Below are 19042 nucleotides of genomic sequence, written 5' to 3' on the forward strand. Positions count from 1 at the left end.
CTTTTCCCCACACCACCTCAACTTTTCTTTCTTTGTGCTTTTCTAGGTCACACTGACATGCGGAACGGAGACAGCCTTGCGATCAGTGAAGGAGCCCAGCAAATGCCAGTACATCATGGACTTTCAGACTCCTGTGGCCTGTCAGCCAGTGCTAAAGCAGCGGGGCATACACAGTGAACTGTGACCCCTTCCCTTACTGGCCTAGCCTAGATTCATTTAGCCCCCCTTGGCTAGCCCGCGGTGACAGGCTGCGGTCCTGAGGGTCCCCTCTGACATCTGTGTTGTCAGAACATATATACTTCCAAACAAGTCTTACTAAGGTCAGAATCTAATTTTCTGTAACATTGCTCCAAGACCACTTTTGCTTTCATTGATTGTTAGTGATGTAAACTTGTTAATATTTGAATAGAGCATTTATTGAAATACTTAGTGTACACAAGTGTTAGTTCGTTCCTTATTTGGGGTTACACATACTGAAAGATTAATGTGTAAATAATTGAATAAATAAAGTAAAAATAGATCAGTTGCAGGGTCTAATGAAACTGCCATGAATGCTGTATCAAACCACTGCTCATTCACCGGCACAACTAAAAGGACTTTTACTTCATCGTATTGGCTACTGTTAGGTTGTCAAAAGTATAGATAATTTCATAGTTTCTCGATACCACACATTTTAAACAACATACACTTTTTATGTACCAGCAATATGTGCAAGTTGTTAATTCATTTTATGTGCCTAGGACTTCTTCCCCTTTTGTTATACCAATATTGTATCGAAGTAACTTAACGCAAATCTAAGTCTAGTGATATACTTATTATTAATAATTCCCATGACAAGATCTAACCAACAATGATTTGATTCTCTTATAATGCATGATATAGGTTGGTATAGAGCTCCATTTTTTTCCAAAAACTAATCAAAATACATCAATAAGCCACATTGTTACACTGGGTGACACGTTCCTTCATTATGATAAACGTGACCAATCTATCATTCTGCTGTAAATATTTACTCGAGCATCAAATGTGTATTAAACACATGCAGGAAGTCCCCAACAAATGCACTATTGACTCTAGTTCGAGTAACCTTGGCTGTGCCAAGCTGTTTTAGGGACTTATTTAGCCTCTTTTAAAAATCCGACTAAATACTGGGGACCCATTACCTGTTACAGATTTACATCGTCAGAAAGGACAAAGAGGCTTGGGGCTGAGCGCTACAAACAGGGAAGGGAAGTCAAAAAAACTATTGGCACTTAGTAACACATTGTTGGCTTTGGTCTTTTCAAGATTTTCATACAACTTGTCTTGATAACAAGAAAAATACTAAAGCAAGTGAGCCTTATCCTTTAAATACTGTATTCTCTGCAATATATTTCAGTAGGGATGCACCGATTTATCCCTATGTTGGCTGTGCATGTATCGGCTAATATTATCCTTGTTAACTGCAATAAGCACATAAGAGAGTAAGTTTCATCGACTGGCCGATGTTTAGCTGCTGTTGCATTCATTTTGCTTTGTGCTTCTTCAAAGATAATGTAATAAAGGGCTGAATGACTCTGAAAGAGCTCAGTTCTTTTTTATAATTAAGATTTCTTTGTTTCCCTGGCATATAAATAATAACAAAACAAAATAAACAACAAAAAACATCAACAGTGTCTTTCGGCCAAATCGTTATTTTTAACACATTTGTATTAACCCAGAATTTCACAATCAGTGCATCCCTTTATTGTAGTATAGATAATGTTTACTTTGAGACTAAACAACTTTACTATAACTACTGTAACTGTTGTATCAAAATATGCACAAATAAAGCTACTTCATACTTTATTATAACCTTACTTAATTCTTGTCTTAATTTTGCTGTTACTGTTGACAGTGTTGTAAATAAGTATTGGCCAACAGTTTTCTACACAGTTTTCTAATATGTAATCTAACAATGCTCACATTATTTACACATTTTCAACTATTATTATTGATGCATTAGTTGCATTATTGTGTACTTAATATAACATCTCTTAATTTCACAAAATTCTGCCAGCATGAGCAGTCTGCTACTTACTGAGCATGCTATTTATGATGTTGTTATGTAACAGATTGTGGGGTTTGTGCAGCAGGGCCCTCTGCTCATTAAGGGGGAGCTAAATCAACTGTCAGGTATCCAATAGGCTGCCTGATATATTCCTAACCTGCTTGGGCAGCTGGGTGGCTGCTTGCCTGCTAGCAATGCAATAGCCTCGGGCCTTGTAGCCCAGGGACTGCTGTTTTTTATTTATCTGGCTTCAGCTCACATCCACATTCTCTATTTGATGGAAAAACTAACTATTTGCTTTCACCTTTGGTTTTCAGAACAATGGTCAGGTATGTCAACCAAGGTGTCAACACAAAAAACCCTCAAAACTAAACTTGCATGACGCTCAGGGCAGAAACATGGTCCTTGCATGTATGTGAATACAGTCAGTGTGTTGTAATAACATGCAACTACCTGAACATGCCCGTATGTGTCGGCATATTTATGACCCTTCTTCACCTCTTCAAGTTCGTTCAGACAAAGGTTCTGTAGTCTGTTGTATTTCTTTCTTCCTTCTATGGCGAAAGCACAGCAGTACACATTCCTCCAAAGACACCACATTTGGTGAATACTGTGGTAACGGAAACGCTCGGATAACCTCTATATTGTTCTAGATTTTTATCCCTACATTAGGGTTAGCTGCATTTACTGAAGTGACAAGCTTCAGCAAGAATGTTTTTTAAGGATATAATCCATTTTCATTGGCCACCATCTCAAGGAAACAACATAATATCACTGTGTATTTTAATCTCTCTTTCAATGTTTCAGATAGGCAACAGATGCCAAAGCTGAAGTCAGCATAAAAACACAGAGCCTTCACAGGCTCCTAACTCGACCAACAGCTGGAAATACTGCCAATCGCACAGTGTCAAGAGCAGCACTCTGTGTAATATTGCAGGCGGCTTTACGGGCATCTGGAGAAAACATTATATTGCATCATTGCCATATGGCGTGATGTTATGATGCCTCATAAAGAACTTTTCCTTGGATAAAATCTGCTCTCACAAAGAAACAGATTCTACAATCTGCAGGGTATCAACAACTCTTCACTTTACTGAATGATCATCATGTGTTAAATTACTTGCGTGCTTCACCCCACACAGCGTAGGTGGGAACCGCGTTGGAAGACTGCAGATTAAATGGACAGTTATTTGGAAGGAAGGCACTGTGAGTTTCTGTGCTGGGTTTTTGAGCTGACTGGCCATTGATATGTTGCTACGGATCAGAAAAGGGAAGGAGGGAGATGTGGGAAGGATTCAGTAGGGAAACTGAGCACATACTTACAGTGCACACCTCCATTCAGCACATTTGCACATGAAGGGGCAGGGATGGAAAGGCTTTCCAGTTGAGCGTGGGCGTATTTGTGTGTTGACTCCAAATTGCTAAAGGGGCCCAGAGGCACTATAATGCATCAAATCTCCAACTCAGCTTTGTTGAAACTAGTTCAGGTACCTGTATTCTGGAGTGGGAGACATCGGAGCCTTCACCTGACTGACTAGTGAGTGACTGACGAATCGAGTGTGGCTTTCACTCTTTTGGATTGTTTTTAAGCTTCCTCCCTTGAACAGAGGCCAGTTCTACCCTCAGGCTGAGAGGGAAGCGTTGAGTCAGTATGTGACAGTCACATCATTCTCCCTCACGTCCACACTTATTCCAATCTATGATGTCACAATGCTGACACTTCACAGTCAGCCAACATATTTTTATGTTAACACCATTTTTAAGGCATTACAGTTGCAAGAAAACAGCTTTGCAGATACAGTAACGCATACATTTAGTAAACTTTTATTTCCGAACCGATTTTATTTTATTACTTTTATCAAGTTTTGCTTCTAGTATTAATGAAGTGGGTGAAAAACTCAAAACATCCATTAGTATTTTTTTTTCAGTAACAAGATAGGTGACTTAAGAAGCTATCATTCTTGGCCTAATGCTTCAAAAGAGAAAAAAGTCCTTATGTCACATTAAGGTGTTCTGGCCATTTGCGGTCAGCCAAAACATGTTTTTCCTGTTGAGATGACCAGAAACACAAGTATGTACAGTATAGTATACTGTGACTTTTATTTACCTTTTCAGCATATTTTACTATATTTTTTAAGAAACAATTATATAACTATTAATAAGTAACTAAAATAAATTATCCTATGATATGACTTTAAGACACACTATACCATGAATTTTCTACACTTTTGTCAACAAATGATGCTATGACTGTATTAGACACACTATGCTATGACTAACTTAAGCATTTTTTATGCAGATATTATTTTGACATTTTTCAACATATTATAGTCTGACTTTTTTTTCTTTTTTTGGACACACAATACTATGACTTTTCTTGACTTTTTTTTTTAACAAACTATGCTATGGCTGGCTTAGACACAGTACCCTATGACTTATTTAAGCATTTTTGGTCATTAAATTAGACTTATTTTTGAAATACTATGATATGACACTTTGTATATATATACTACTATACTATGTCGAAAATGTCCAAATAAGTCAAAGTATAAAACGTATGCTTGAATCAGTCATAGGATAGTCTGTCTAAAGCAGTCGTGGCACAATTTGTTGGAAAAAGTCATAGTATAGTGTGAGAGAGAGAGAGAGAGAGAGAGAGAGAGAGAGAGAGAGAGAGAGAGAGAGAGAGAGAGAGAGAGAGAGAGAGAGAGAGAGAGAGAGAGAGAGAGAGAGAGAGAGAGAGAGAGAGAGAGAGAGAGAGAGAGAGAGAGAGAGAGAGAGAGAGAGAGAGAGAGAGAGAGAGAGAGAGAGAGAGAGAGAGAGAGAGAGAGAGAGAGAGAGAGAGAGAGAGAGAGAGGAGAGAGAGAGAGAGAGAGAGAGAGAGAGGGAGGGAGAGAAAACCAGGGAGGGAGGGGAGGTATAAGCAGCTCTGGCTATCTAGTGGAGGGTAAATGTTTCTGTGTTTGTTCTGTCACGTCGGCGAGCGAGGCTCAACACTTCCCCTGTGGAGTGGATGAGTGTAAGTGTGTCGCGGTTGGAGGCTGGAAGGCCGAGCTGTGATAGCATGTGGTTACTAGGGGCCTCCTGCAGTCGGTTTCTCCCACTTACAGTAGAGAGGAGGTTCGGGGTCTGAGAAGCCAAGGAATAAATTGACACTTTTTTAAATTTTGCATTGATTACATAGAATAACCATAACATACAGGGCATCTGTAATTAAGGATAATTACTAACACTGCCAAAAATGTGAGTCATATTAGATTCAGTCCGTAGCTTTTAATCAGCTCTTTAAAAAAAAAAATTAAAAGCTCAAAAGAGGCAACATGATCGGTTTCCAAAGTGCAGGTGCATTGCTTAAATTAATTAACTGTAAGATGGTTTCACATGTCAAGTGGAGCAATCTGACAGCACATATCAGAAATGACTGCACAGACAAAATGGGACATTGGTTACAAGTTGATATTAACCAATGGAGCTATGAAAGGATTCAGCAGCATTGGGAGCTGCTAATTATGTACCTAAAACCTAATAATAACATTTCTGGCAGTGTTTCCAAAGGGGGGATTTAAAGTTGTTACATTCCAGTCAACCATAGTTTACTATAGAGATGAGAACAAAAATGTTTCTGGAAATAAAAAGTGAAGATCATTTTGGGAGGGTGAATGCAAATGAACATTTGCGAACCACTGCAAGAAGAATGGACCAAGATCAAACCAGAGCAGTGTGAGAAACTAGTGATGTCCGATGGGCGCAGATGTGCTGAAGTCATTCAAAGCAAGTGCTTTGAATGACTTCAGCACACTTAAGAGAGCCAAGAGAACCTTCATTTAAATGTTATAGTGTGTGACCCAGACCAGGGGAACACAGTGAAGTGTTTTTTGTTTTTTTTAATAAAGCTTTTCTATTTCAATAGGTTTCTTCCTATGTCTCTTTTATTCTAAATAAACTGCTTCTGTGACAGGTGTAGTTAATAATATAATAATACTCGCAATAATGATAGTTAGTAGTAGCAGTATTCTCATTAGTTGTATTATTATTAATTCAATTCAATTTTATTTCTAGTGCCAAATCATAACAAAAGTTATCTCAGGACACTTTATAGAGTAGGTATAGACCACACTCTGACTTATTTATGATTTACATACGGTGGCAACGAAAACCTTCCCTATTACAGGCAGGGACGTCAGACAGACCCAGCTCTGTGGAGGACGGACATCTGTCTGCACCAGTTAATAGTAGTATCGTTAATATTTTATTAATGGGAGGGGCAAATGACAATATACCCCAAAGGTGACCAATAACTGAGGGATTTGCTGTCCAATCACAGGTGACCTTACTTTTGAACTGTAGTTTCATCCAATGGTTGTGTGTGTCATTCAGGCAGGCCAGACGAGTGTGATTTTTGCACCTAGCGGGTTGCGTGTTTGTGTATGCATATATACCTTTGCAGGTGGCCATTTCAGATGTTTAAGATGAGGTCCGGTCCTGTGCCACCCCGTCACAACCTGAACTTAATAAAAGTTGCAATCCAGAACCCTTCCTTGGCCTTCTGTGGCTGTTTCTCCCTCTACAAATTGTTGTTTTTTCGTTCTTGTAGCCCCCATTAGGATGATAGATGAGAATATATGCAGAGGAGATGGTTAATCTTTTAGGGAGAGAAAGACCAGAGAGTGGAGGGAGGTGGAGAGCAGCATGCCATGTACATAAATAAACAGGATGTTGGGATTTAACAGGAAAATGTGTGGAGGGAAGAAAGATTACAGTGATCACCACTCACAGATAGAGAGAATGGAAGGCAGAGGAAGAAAAAGAGCAGGGAACAAAGAAGAGCGAGCCCAAGTGAAGAGATGATTGAAAGAGAATGACGTGGATAACAGATGGAATGAAAAGCAGAGCGGGGTGGAAAGAGAAGAGGGGAACTGGGATATTACGGGAGGGAGCCGGAGAGCAGCGGGATCCTGGTGGGCGAGGGGAGGGGATTCTGGAGGGCTATATTGAGCTCAATTTCTCCACAGGAGCTGCTTAATGAGCACAGAGTTTGTAAGTAATTATTGGTTATCAACCTGATAATAGTCATTGCTCCATTTTGTGTAGCAGTTTCCACATACTTATACAATTATGGCAATTATTAACGAAGCACCATCTCTACATTGCAGCTTTGCATTTCAAACATATAGTGTGGCCAGACTGGGCCGTTATTTTTGTGTTACATAATACAGGTTCCCGGGGAGGGGCGAGACAAAGTAAGTACTGCATTCTTCTGAGCAATAAGGTAACAATGAGGAGCCAATTTAGCTTTCAAAACATATAACAGAATCTTATTAGGAAAACAGACTGTGATCATAACCTTGCTAGCTTTTGCTAATATTTGCTCACACAGTTATTGTGTGATGCCCCAAATTTAGATCAAACATATGGAAAAAATAGAAAAATGGTCAGAGTTGAGTGTTGGCATGCTTCAGGAAGGGTTAGAGAAGAGAAGAGATGATGAAGAAGAGTGATGGGCGGGCCGAGTGTGCACGGCAGCCTCTACTGTGCAGGGAAGTCATCCATTTTAAGGGCTGCAGCAGAGAACCTGCTAGATTTTCATTTGTAGGTGAGAAACACAGATGAACGGTCAGACGGACAAATGGCTCGCTGCTCCATTACCCAGAGAAACAGCGCTGCAGTGGACACATCATACTCTCCACTCCACACACACACACACACACTCACACTGGATTGTAGGCAGACAAAAGAGAAGAGCACTTGACTCTTTTAAGAGCATAAAAGAGGCAGGAAAGCATGTAAAGGATGCATTGAGGTGATCTACAAATGTGAAAAGAGCTGGACAAGAGCTGACAGTGTAGCCTCAGGATTTATAGCCTCAACAATGCTGAGTTTTTCCTTAATGAAATCAGTCTTTCTAAGTAATAGAGCCTTCCCCCTGCTCTTTAATTTGAGATGAGTGCTGATAGGGAAAAGAGACATGAACCCTATTAAGCTGAAAAAGCAAAAACGTCAGCGGTTACTTTTCTACACTGTTTGATTTAGTCATCAATTACAGCAGCAGCAGTCTTGATAAATAAAAGTCAACAAGTGACTAACTGCATAGCCCCGTCGCTGGCACTCACTGAGCACCCACTGCACCATATTGAGTTATAGACCTACAGGATCTGTCCGCCTGTATTCACACATCATTGATTGCTATAGGTTCTTCTTCAGAGTGTACAAATTTGATCAAAGGCAGTGGGGGGAATGGCATTTTTCAAAAGCGAAAAAAGACGACTGATACACCTGAGGAAGAAAGGGGAGGGGGGGAGGGTCTTCTGCAGCAACAGATCTGGATCAAAAGTACCTATTGCAGAATCAAAGTCAGAAGCATCAATTTTTCATCATAGGTGAACCAGCCAGTCGTCACACCACCACCCCCCTGAAACCTTTCCTTTTCTGTCCTTTCCTAGGCTAATATTTTGTGGGGTACAGGGCTCCTAAAGAACAATTAGGATTTTGGTGTTTACCCTGATTATAAATACCCCCAATCACATGCAGCAGCTCTTTTGTTTAAGTCACTAGAAGTATATCTTTGAACTTTTGAAATTTGAACCCATCCTTTATTCTTAATTTTTTTGTATGACATATTAGGTTTACTCCACAATTTCTTAATCTTAAAGTAGTAGTCCTGCAGGTGGGAGATTAAAAGAGACAGATTTACCACAAAGAGACGTGCTAGAAGCTCTGTACGTAGGCACAGCGATGCTTTGAGCTAAATGGTAAAATCAGCACGCTAACATTCTCACAAAGACTCACACAGACAATGTTAATATGCAGAGTTTAACATGTAAGCTTAACATCATCTGGCACCGTTTACTATGTTCAACATCTGAGTTTAGCATGATAGCATGGCTAAACATTTGCTTAACAATCCCTAAGCACAAAACAGAACTTTGTATTACTGGATTGTAGTATTAGACACATTGAGAACATGATATGATAATGGTGTTATAGTAAACCACAAATGTCAACCTCATGGTGGCGCTAGAGCAAAGGTCAGGGAATCTCCAAAGTTAGTGGGATCTGGAAATCATGTAATGTACTGTACACAATTAATTCCATAGTTGTTGTGATTGTTCAGTCAAACAGAATGGATAACATAGAAGCAGCAGAAGCTGAGATGTCCTGTCTCCCAAGTATGGATTTCACATCATGCAATAACGGAAAGCATCATTCACTCGGCCTTCCCTGCCTGGTCCACATTCCCAGTTTGTAACTCTGAGCCCAAACCAAGACATCACCAATGACATCAGGGTTATTTTCTTTTTACAACATGGACAATATTGAAAACATCCCCCAAAAATATTTTAAGAATATTTTTAGGTTATATTTCTGTTATGAAAGAATGCAGTTTATTATGTTGCAAAATAATTGTGCAAATGAAAGGTCACCAAATATATTCAAGCTCTGTTCCTTCATTATAGCATAAGTATAAACAGGCCAGACCCGCCTTACTGTTTTAGAAAAAAAGCATCCACCCATCCATTGGCCTAAAAACGGCCAAACTTTAATAACCAAACCTCCATCATAAAGTCCATTAAAATCTCCAGGTTCAGTGTAATTAAGGCCAAAGGATACTGACAGATCCAGCTGATCAGTATGGGTAACTTTGTCTGTGCACATTTTGTGCCAGCATTTAAAAAATATTAAAACTTATGAGAAATCCATGCGAATAAATCTCCAACAAGTTAAAAGAACTTTAGCTCGACAGTATGTCATGAATACAACCCCAATGTGTCAGAATCTGAATTCTTCTCCCATCCCAAAACAGGGAGGCAGTAGCATTCACGCTGTGCAGAAACTAGGCTACACTGTGCTTAACATGGCACCACACCGACTAATACAGGAAAAGGTTAAGTTAATGCTCGGGAGAGAGGGAGAAGAGTCCCCCCCCTGTCCCCACGCAACAGCATTAAGGGAGGGGAGGGAAATGAAACTTTGCATTAATTTTAGAAGGAAATTATGTCTCTGCATCTCAGTAATTATAAAGCAATTCAGAACTGACTGATAGGCCTCCGGTAGACTCTTTTTCCCTCCCTACTCTAGCAGCCTTATCTTTTCCCACCACAACTGCACAGACTTCTACATGCATTTTTATATGGTAATTATCAAGTGAATTCCAAACATTAACCAAAAGGAAAAGCTGGCGAAAGCATTTCTAATGGGATTCAGCCACCAGTTTTCTATATCAACACAACTCATGCTTCTTCCTGATTAGGAGGATTTGTTCAGGGTATTTATAGCCCCTTTCTCTTTTGTGTCCATTTGCAGGCGTGCTATTTACAGTATTTTGCTGCCGTCATTTGTCTGATTTGCAAACGTGATAAACCTAGTGAATGAATGAGGGAGGCTTTTGTTAAAAAATGATATCATTGCTTAGCATAGAAGAGCACCGGCCAGTTTGAGCTGTTCTGTAAGACATGTATTCATTCCATAGACCAAATACATTTTTATAGATTGTTATTAGCTTTTCTCCCCTTGTAGACAGCACTTCAGCTGCAGAAGAAAGCATTTTGACAACCTTGGACCCAAAGTCTTCTTTTTTTTTGCCAGCTAAAATAAATGGAGAGAGAAAAGAGAAAAAGTGAGAGGGGGAGGCGAGGACCTCCCTATGGACTCCTCTATCTCCAGGCAAGTTCTTCTCTTGTTTGATGGAGCTCAACACCAGAGTTTTCTCACTGAGGCAAAGTTAAGGGGAAGCGGCAACTGCGGTGCCAGGGCTGAAAAACATCTTAGCTCAAAACCAAAAAATCGGTTGCAAGGGAAGGGAAACAAAAGTTTCGCCTTTTTACGCTTTGTTTAAGAGGTCATGGAGGCCAATAGATCCATTTGTTTCAAGTTTATGTTGAAGTGGGTTGATGCTCTTTAGTTTTTTAGAAAGCCCTCTCTCACTGGAGCGCACGTCTGCTGTTAGTCTCCCTTTCCCTCTCACTCTACCGTCAGTGGTGGTATTCAGTTATTACAGTAGGAGAAAGCTAGAGTGGGGATGTAGCATATGCATTTTTAATAGCGTCTAACATATTCTACACACTGTAGCTTGTAGTTTGGGCGCATGAAGACTGTCCTGTATCGCTTTCTGAATTCAGTTCAGTGTTGAGGCCTCTGAGGTATTACTTCTCCTATATTTTCTTGAAAAAACCGTGAAGTGTGTCGCAACGGAAGAAACCGAAACGCTGAATCCATGCCTCAAATCAATGTCATTATCTACTCAGACGCTTATGTCGAGATCAGACTGCATGGCATCAGCCCATCATGTGTCAAAAATGTCACAAACTCAACAAACATAGCACGACAGCTTCTGTAAATTCAGCATAGGGTCTTGGAAGACAACCAACACAGCATCTGAGTCGACACCTTGGTCGTGGCCCAACAACAAGAATGTACAACTATGATTGCTTGAACTTGAAGAACCAAACCAACATGAAGTCTGATCCTGGTGGTTGGATTTCATCAAGATGGCTAATTCAACCACATCAGTACATCTCAGCTCTGTGATTCGATTGTTTTGCTGCCTAGCAGAAACTGTGGCCTTACTCTTTACAGTTGTATTCTGTCTGTATATATCTGATTCCCACGCATGATTTGTCCTGTCTTCTATACCCTTTCTCTGTCTCCACTCTCTATCCCTTCCTCCCTCCTGGGTTAGCTTTGCAGCCTAGCCTGTGGGCCAAGGGATGTTGTATTAATTAACTCGCCTCACTGCACTCTCATCAAGCTGCCGGTAAATGGCCTCGCTCCAAGTTTCCCTCCCGGAGCGCACCAAGATGGCAGCATCCGTAAACAACTTCAAATTTACGGTACTGCAGTCACAGCGGCGAGGCCCCTGCTACTCCTTACACTGAGGGAAGGCAGGCTGGAGCGTGGAATTCAAACCGAGCCTTGCTCTGCACACTGCTGTGAGGTTTAATATGTAAATGCATTTTTCGTTAGACTCAAACAGCCATCGCAGTCATATTTGTTTCCTCTTATTCTCAGACGGCTGTGATTTGCAATTGCTGCTCAGAAAAATGTGAAATCTTTTTTAATGCATTGCAGTACGGAATGTGGCTATTGCTCAGTGGTGGAGCAGTCATAAACAACTTTGTGTACCTTTTTACTTGGCGTGATTAAAATGAGTGCAAATCTTTGTCAATATTAACATGGTTTGACAAGCAGCAATGCAAATGACTCTGCTCCTCAGAGAGTGTGCATACTGTAATGAGGTAAATTCGACAGTGCGTTTCTGTAACATTAGAGCTGAGCTGCACAGGAAACTCAAGGTGGGTAAATACAGCCCACAATCTCGACATTAGCTTTGAATAGCTGCAAAATAAATTCCATTCAAAATGGGCATTTTAATAAATTGGCTTGTTAGAAAACAAACTTTCTTTTTTTGCTTTTTTAAAACATTAATATTTTAATGTTTAATGCGAAAGAAAAGCTTCGGTGCTACCTGAAAGAGATGCAAATCGACTGCAAAGAGACACAACATAACTACAAAGAGACACAAAATGGCTATAAAGTGAGCGGAAGAGATACAAAACAAATACAATGAAATGTAAAACGACCACAAAAGAAGATGCAGAACAACCAAAAAGAAACACAAAACAACCATAAAGACGTGGTTTTGTCTGTGGGTCTTGAAACTCCCTTTCAATGTCGAGAATCTCAAATACAGCAACCACTAAACTGAGTTGGTCAGGAGCATCTAAGTAAAATACAATAAGCTAAGAAAACAAGTGTGAGTCATGCTACCAACAGTGCAACACAGCAGCTCTTCATTCTCAAGGCCAAGCACAGAGCTACACCATCCTAGCATCATCCATAAACAATGATCTGAGGCTTTTTTTTTTTTTATCTCCTGTGGACATAGCTTCTGTCTGTTTTCTCTCTCAGTGGCAGCAGTGGGCGAAAATAGCCCTCACAGAGACACACCCAGAAGCGAGTCAAATCAAACATCATTATTCCCTGGGTAAATATTGTGAAGAGATCTCATCTCCACTGGCAGCAGAGGAAATGAGGGATGAGGCACTATTCCTGGTGTGCTCTGGTCAACCTTAAATCAGGCCTTATCAGGTCACACTGCACCTGGCACGCATGAAAACACAGCAATGCACAACTCACATCGCATAAATGTATGGACACATCCTAAAAAGGGTAAATGCATTTGGACGTGCACCACACAGAAACTGACTTCTAGGACAAACAGACACAGTCATGCTGAGCTTTGATCATGTTCTCCTGCATATATCAACACACACAGTGGGGTGTCGCAATCTGTCAAGAGTCGCTAAAAAGTCTTAGTCATCATACATGCTATTGGTCTCTTTGTCTCAATTAAAATTACATTTTAGAGAGGCACATTATATGATGTATGAGCAGAAGAAATGGGACATTAGCTTATTGAACGGTGCTGAGGTCAAAGGAAAAATTAAAATACAACAGAGACCCGACACTGACACCCAAAGGGTAGATGCTCCACATCGCTCACCATTGCCTGCAGTTGTTGTGCAAATGATAGAAACTGCAGCAGTTCATCAATCTGTCTTGCTGCTTTTAGAGAACCTGACACTCAGGTTGAATCCAGCTGTAGCTGCTGCACAACAGGAGTGTGAGTCTCGTTACCTGGGACCATCAACAGTGCAGTGGCTGCAAAAGGAGTATTTTCCCCAATATGATTGCCATTTGCTATAGTTTTATGGATATTGGTTCCATACTGGAAAGTCATGTTACTTTTACAGCAATTTACGGTTATCCGTAACTACATGAATCAATTTTCCCAACATCCACAAGGTGGTGAAGAAAGCTTTAAACCATCTACTGACTTGTCATTGTTGGATTTATACCTTCGCTGACAATTATTATTTAGGGTTACATTAATTTTTTATTAACTAGTTTGCAGATAGTTTTGACGGTTGATTTGCATAATGGATAGTAGCTTACAGTGTTAGCACGTTACTCAAGGATTTATTTTGGGCCATTTCCTTTTCACTATGCATAAATGAAAGTGTTCTCCATTTAGGTGCAATATGAGTGCATCATCAGTGTATATTTTAATGCTAAACATAAATCTGCAGCTTGCTTTTACTTATGTCAAAAATAACGATTAATCTTAATATTGGCATAAACTGGCATTCTTTAGTAAACATGTTGTGAAGTCTCCTTGTGCATTCTGATATCAATATATCAGTTATATTTTAACTGAAGGACGGCAGGATTTTAATCTTCAAAGTTAATGCTTTAATAGTTAACACTGTCGACCTGAGCTACAAGTCACAAGTGGCTTTTTTATATTCACCGAAAAGTTCTTTTCAGCTTAACTATATGTCAGTGAAAAAAAAGTGTTTTTCTGTTACATCAGTAGTTTTATAAAGTTTGATTGAACCAACTGTTCCACATAATACTTGCTCTTTTATCGCAACCCTGTATAAATCTATAATAAACCTGTCCGCTGTATAGTCTTCTGACCAGCAGGGGCCCATAGTGAACACTGCCAGCCTGGAGAAATGTACCCATTTTCAAAAACTATTGGCTGGAAAGCCTGGCTGCTTCAAGAAACCTCTCGTTTGCCCATCATGGAAGAACAAGGCATGTCGATAGCAATCACTGGCAGAAAAGCCTCTGTCCCTAAGATGGGGGCTGGAGCCCTCAGTGGTACTCTACGAGCTGAAACTCATCTTTGATTTCCAAAGTAAACAGTCAGAGGGATGGATTTTCTCTCTTCTCAGAATATTGGTGGGAGCTTAGAAAAAGGAGAGAGAGAGACAGGGTAAGAAGCTATGTTGTGTTGATTGCCGTCCTTGTGCCGGCGGCTTGCCACAGCCGCTATTCTCGGGGCTTGTTTTGCGTGGGGGTTGAGAGAGATTTCTCCATGGCACTGCAAAATGAGAAATGACACGGTTTCCCCAAACGTGGCGCCTCATTGGCCTGTTATGGATTAGTTAAGGCTGTTATTCTAATCTGCACCCCTTTTCTTCACTGCCTCATTATGGAACGGAGGTGCCAAGGCCTCATAGGGAGAATAACACGGAGCCCTGTAAAGAGTTGTTAGGGAAGATAGATGTTGATGGAAGTCAGTGCTGATCTGACAGAACTGCAGGAAGCCAATCTCCAACCATTTGTGATTCTAGAACTTAAATCCAATCACTGAACATGTTGGACCGTGGACTGCAAAAAATAGGAAGACAGCAGAGCAAGGTCGGATACCGAGCAGAATGTCTTTGATGTCTGAAAAATGGGAATATGATGCAAAAGAGAACATTCAACATTGTATCCTACACCGTGTAAGCCGCATGGTATTTCTGTCAGTGGCAGCCGGGATAGAGGGACATCTCTCTGAGTGGTGAATATTTAAAAAGGTTCTTGTTTCCTTTGACCTTCACCATTTAATTAATTTCAAGCTGGTCATAATTGCTACTTTAACTCAATTTCACTGTTTTCAACTTTGCAACTGACTCATTTGAATGTGTGTGCTATCAACAAGGACCATTGATCACCACTTATCCCCTTAAATAGACAGGTGCAACATGTCTAACCCTTCGTAACCGCTTGTTAAAAAGAATGTTTCAGGGAGTGCTTAATGGAAGAACATCACACCAATAGAAGGTACTTGTGATTTTATCTGTGAATTATCTGTGACACTGGGCCATTAAATGGATCATATACAAGTCACATAAAAGACCGCTATTCATCCACTCCACCCCAATCAGCTTAAAGGCCTTTTCATTGAAAAAGTTCAAGAGTGGTTCATCGGTGGATGAAATACAATGTTCTACAAAGGACAAATACTTACTAATCATCTGTACACAGGGCACACTGTAAATCAGAGGAGACTGAGATGAATCACACAAATGCATTTTAACCTAGATTATCAAGCAGTGAGGGGACCACATACAAACTCCTTGGGAACCTAATCTACATGTTGGCAACTGGCACTATTTAGCATAGAGACACAGAAGGTGAGTCTTCACAAGAAAATATAGCAAATGACACTAGCCAAAACCCATAACTGCATCTGTGACATATGCAGCAAGCAGGGAAGTTTATTTTGTCTCAGCATGTTATTGATTCTGTGTTGTGAAGTATCAGCAAATGGGGTAATGATTTATCTCATCATGTTTGTTTCAAAATGAACAAAACACAAACCAAACAAAACACTAACCGACACCCTAAATCTTTATGAAAAATATCCCATGATCCATAAAAATCGAATTTATTCTGATTCAATATAAAATACAATATCTAACATGTTATTGCTGTTCCCTTGTTATCAGATCGAAACACCACATTTATCTTATCAAGTTCAGACATCTGTAACTGAATTAAAACTCACAAAACACTCATTGATTAATCTAAAAAATTGCCCGTAGTCGTGAATGGTTGTCATTCTCTGTTCGTCTCTATGTGCCCTGCGATAGACTGGCGTCCTGTCCAGGGTGTACCCTGCCTCAAGCCCAATGTCAGCTGGGATCGGCTCCAGCCCCCCGCGACCCCGACAGGGACAAGCGGTTGAAGATGAACGAATGAATGAAAACACTCATATTGTCCTATCAAACCTTTTCTTTTTAGCGCAAGAAAGAAGAGTAAGAAACGTTTATTTTCAAAACTAGGTACATAAATCTAATTTGAAAACAATTTAGGGGAGCAGTTGGCTCTAGTTCAAATCAGAGTTGTCAGATCCATCCTTAAAAATCAACAATTTGAAGTGAAACTCTACAGGTTAGTCAGATATTTCCAACTGAAGCTATCATGTTTGTTATTATTTCAATGTTATAAGCCCAGAGTATCTCACATTCGAGTACATTGAGGCTTTTATTTAGCTTTCAATGGAGACCAGTTTCTAACCCTGGAATTTGTCGGAATGCAAAATGCTGATGTTACAACTTGTTGATTGCAGATTAGTGCGCACAGGTACAAACAATCCTGTCATTAACAAACTCCTTTCATGCCATTTATCTGTGCATGAATGAGCTCTCAACATACACAATAGTCGTCTATGTGCTTCAGATATACAAAGGTATCTGAACATAGGTGTGTATTACAAATTAGTGTAATAGAAAACATAGTGGGCCATAAATCACATCAGCCAAATGCAAATATGTTTGTGTGTGTCTGCTGACATCAGCAGCTCTAGACAAAATGTACAAGCATGTTATATTCATATCCTGTCCCATTCCATACCATGTCAGGTTTCACAAGTGCAAGGGGGCAGTTATGATGACGAGAGCCAAAAATGGGTGGTATGATAATTGTGTTCATTAACACAAACTGAAATGTAGGGTAAGGAGATAATGTTTAGAGGACACAGTGCTGGAGCTCAAATCTCCACATACTGGCCAAAGTTACACACATTACAGCTACTGCACATCAGGGGCATACACGATAAAGGGGATTTGTACCCTAGAAAATTCCACCAACAGGCACATGTTTGTGACATTTTTGACATTTCTGTCTATATCTTGGAGATCTTTTGAGCCAGTGTGCTCAAAATGTTCAAACGTATTACACTTGTCTGCTATTTAATGGTGCAGCTGTTATCTCTGTAACACAAACAGAAAATGCACGTTTTAGTCTCAAACATGAGGACTGAAATGTCACAATTCATATGTGTGTTTGTCTTGCACTTTGCCTTTTCCGGCTTCTTTACATCATTTGATAATCTATGTAATATCAAGACCCCCCCCCCCCCCCCCCCCCCAAGAAAACATAAATAAAAGTACAATTTTTCTTGGGGTAGGTGCTAAAATTTTGTTGTTACCCATAGTAACCCATAGTAGCCATGAACTTACAGCTGACAGCGCAAAACATTAGCACTCACAACTTGCATGAAAATATCTTCAAAGACACACAATCAGCGTATTTTAAGATTCATGAAATTAGCTACAAAGCAGGCAATGCTATCAAAAAAAATTTGAAAGTTAAAAAAATGTTTCCCTCAAACTTGGCTGTGTCTGCCACAGGCCTGGATGTAATAATGGAACTGGATACACAGCCTCATTTTTACTGTCCACGGATTTACAGACTTCTCTTTTGCCATGTAAGACAATGATAAAAAATCTTTCTGGGCCCAATGGCTTCACCTGGCCGACACATAAGTTGTACATCCACCATTTGGCCTCAAATTCCTGACCACAGGGTGCTACTTCCTCACAGGAGGAACATGGACTTAACTAAGCATGTGCAGAGCGAATAAAGTGATTCCTAGCTTGTTTGTGGTTGGAGAAATTGAAAGTGTTACATCTATCCCAACTCCTTAGACCAATTATCACAAACTGAGGCACTTGTAACCAAAAACAGGAGCTTCTGCAGCTGGCAGAGATAGCTAAACATAAAAATCACAATCTACTAACTTTTCTGACTTTGTCCGTTGCTGTCCAACACAAACAGGATTTTGAAAAGAGGGGGACATCACCCCTCCGCATAAATCAAACTGACAAATATTAACTTTATATATTCAAAGGTGCCAAATAACATCCTTTTTAAAAACAACAATGTTGAGCAAACACATTTAGAACATGACAGGCTGTTAAAGTGTCATTCATCTGACATCACTGTAGGAGATGACAAAAAAAGTTGGGAACCAATACAGTAGACAGACCAAATGATGCCATAGCAAGGTAATTACTTTTCTCACTTTATGGTCTGGTTGAGTTTTAATTTGGCACTTTCTAACACACCACATTATAATATTTGGCATTTGCGTGGGACGCACAGAGATGTCACTCAGGATAAAATGGTGTCATCTTCAAAGTTGAAATCTCATTTTTGTGTCTTTTACTTGCTTTTGTGATCTGAAAGGCTGCTTGTCCAAAGCATTCAACAGGAAGTCAAAGTAACTTTCAAGCACCAGTCGAAACCCAGATCATTCAGAGCACTAAGAGGAAACCCACTGACTGAAAATCTGTTTCTTTAAGGCAAATATTTGAGAGGGATGTGACATCAACTTACACCCACTCATCTGTGATGGACATTAACAGCTGAAACCTAATCCTATTTCAACTAGCA

At 40.0% G+C, this 19042-nt stretch overlaps 1 protein-coding gene across 2 annotated transcripts in view; it reads left to right on the forward strand.

The window, feature by feature from the left end:
• LOC310964459 (glucosidase 2 subunit beta-like) overlaps positions 1 to 1718 on the forward strand; it is a 120169-nt gene extending 118451 nt beyond the window's left edge. For both annotated transcript variants that reach the window (XM_083937583.1, XM_083937584.1), the window contains one exon: positions 47 to 1718. In XM_083937583.1, the coding sequence (XP_083793709.1) occupies positions 47 to 184 (138 nt within the window). In that variant the 3' untranslated portion in view covers positions 185 to 1718. The remainder of the gene's footprint in view (positions 1 to 46) is intronic.
• The last annotated feature ends 17324 nt before the right edge of the window (positions 1719 to 19042 follow it).

Source organism: Echiichthys vipera (assembly GCF_963691815.1).
Source record: "Echiichthys vipera genome assembly, chromosome: 22".
Taxonomy (NCBI): Eukaryota; Metazoa; Chordata; class Actinopteri; order Perciformes; family Trachinidae; genus Echiichthys; species Echiichthys vipera.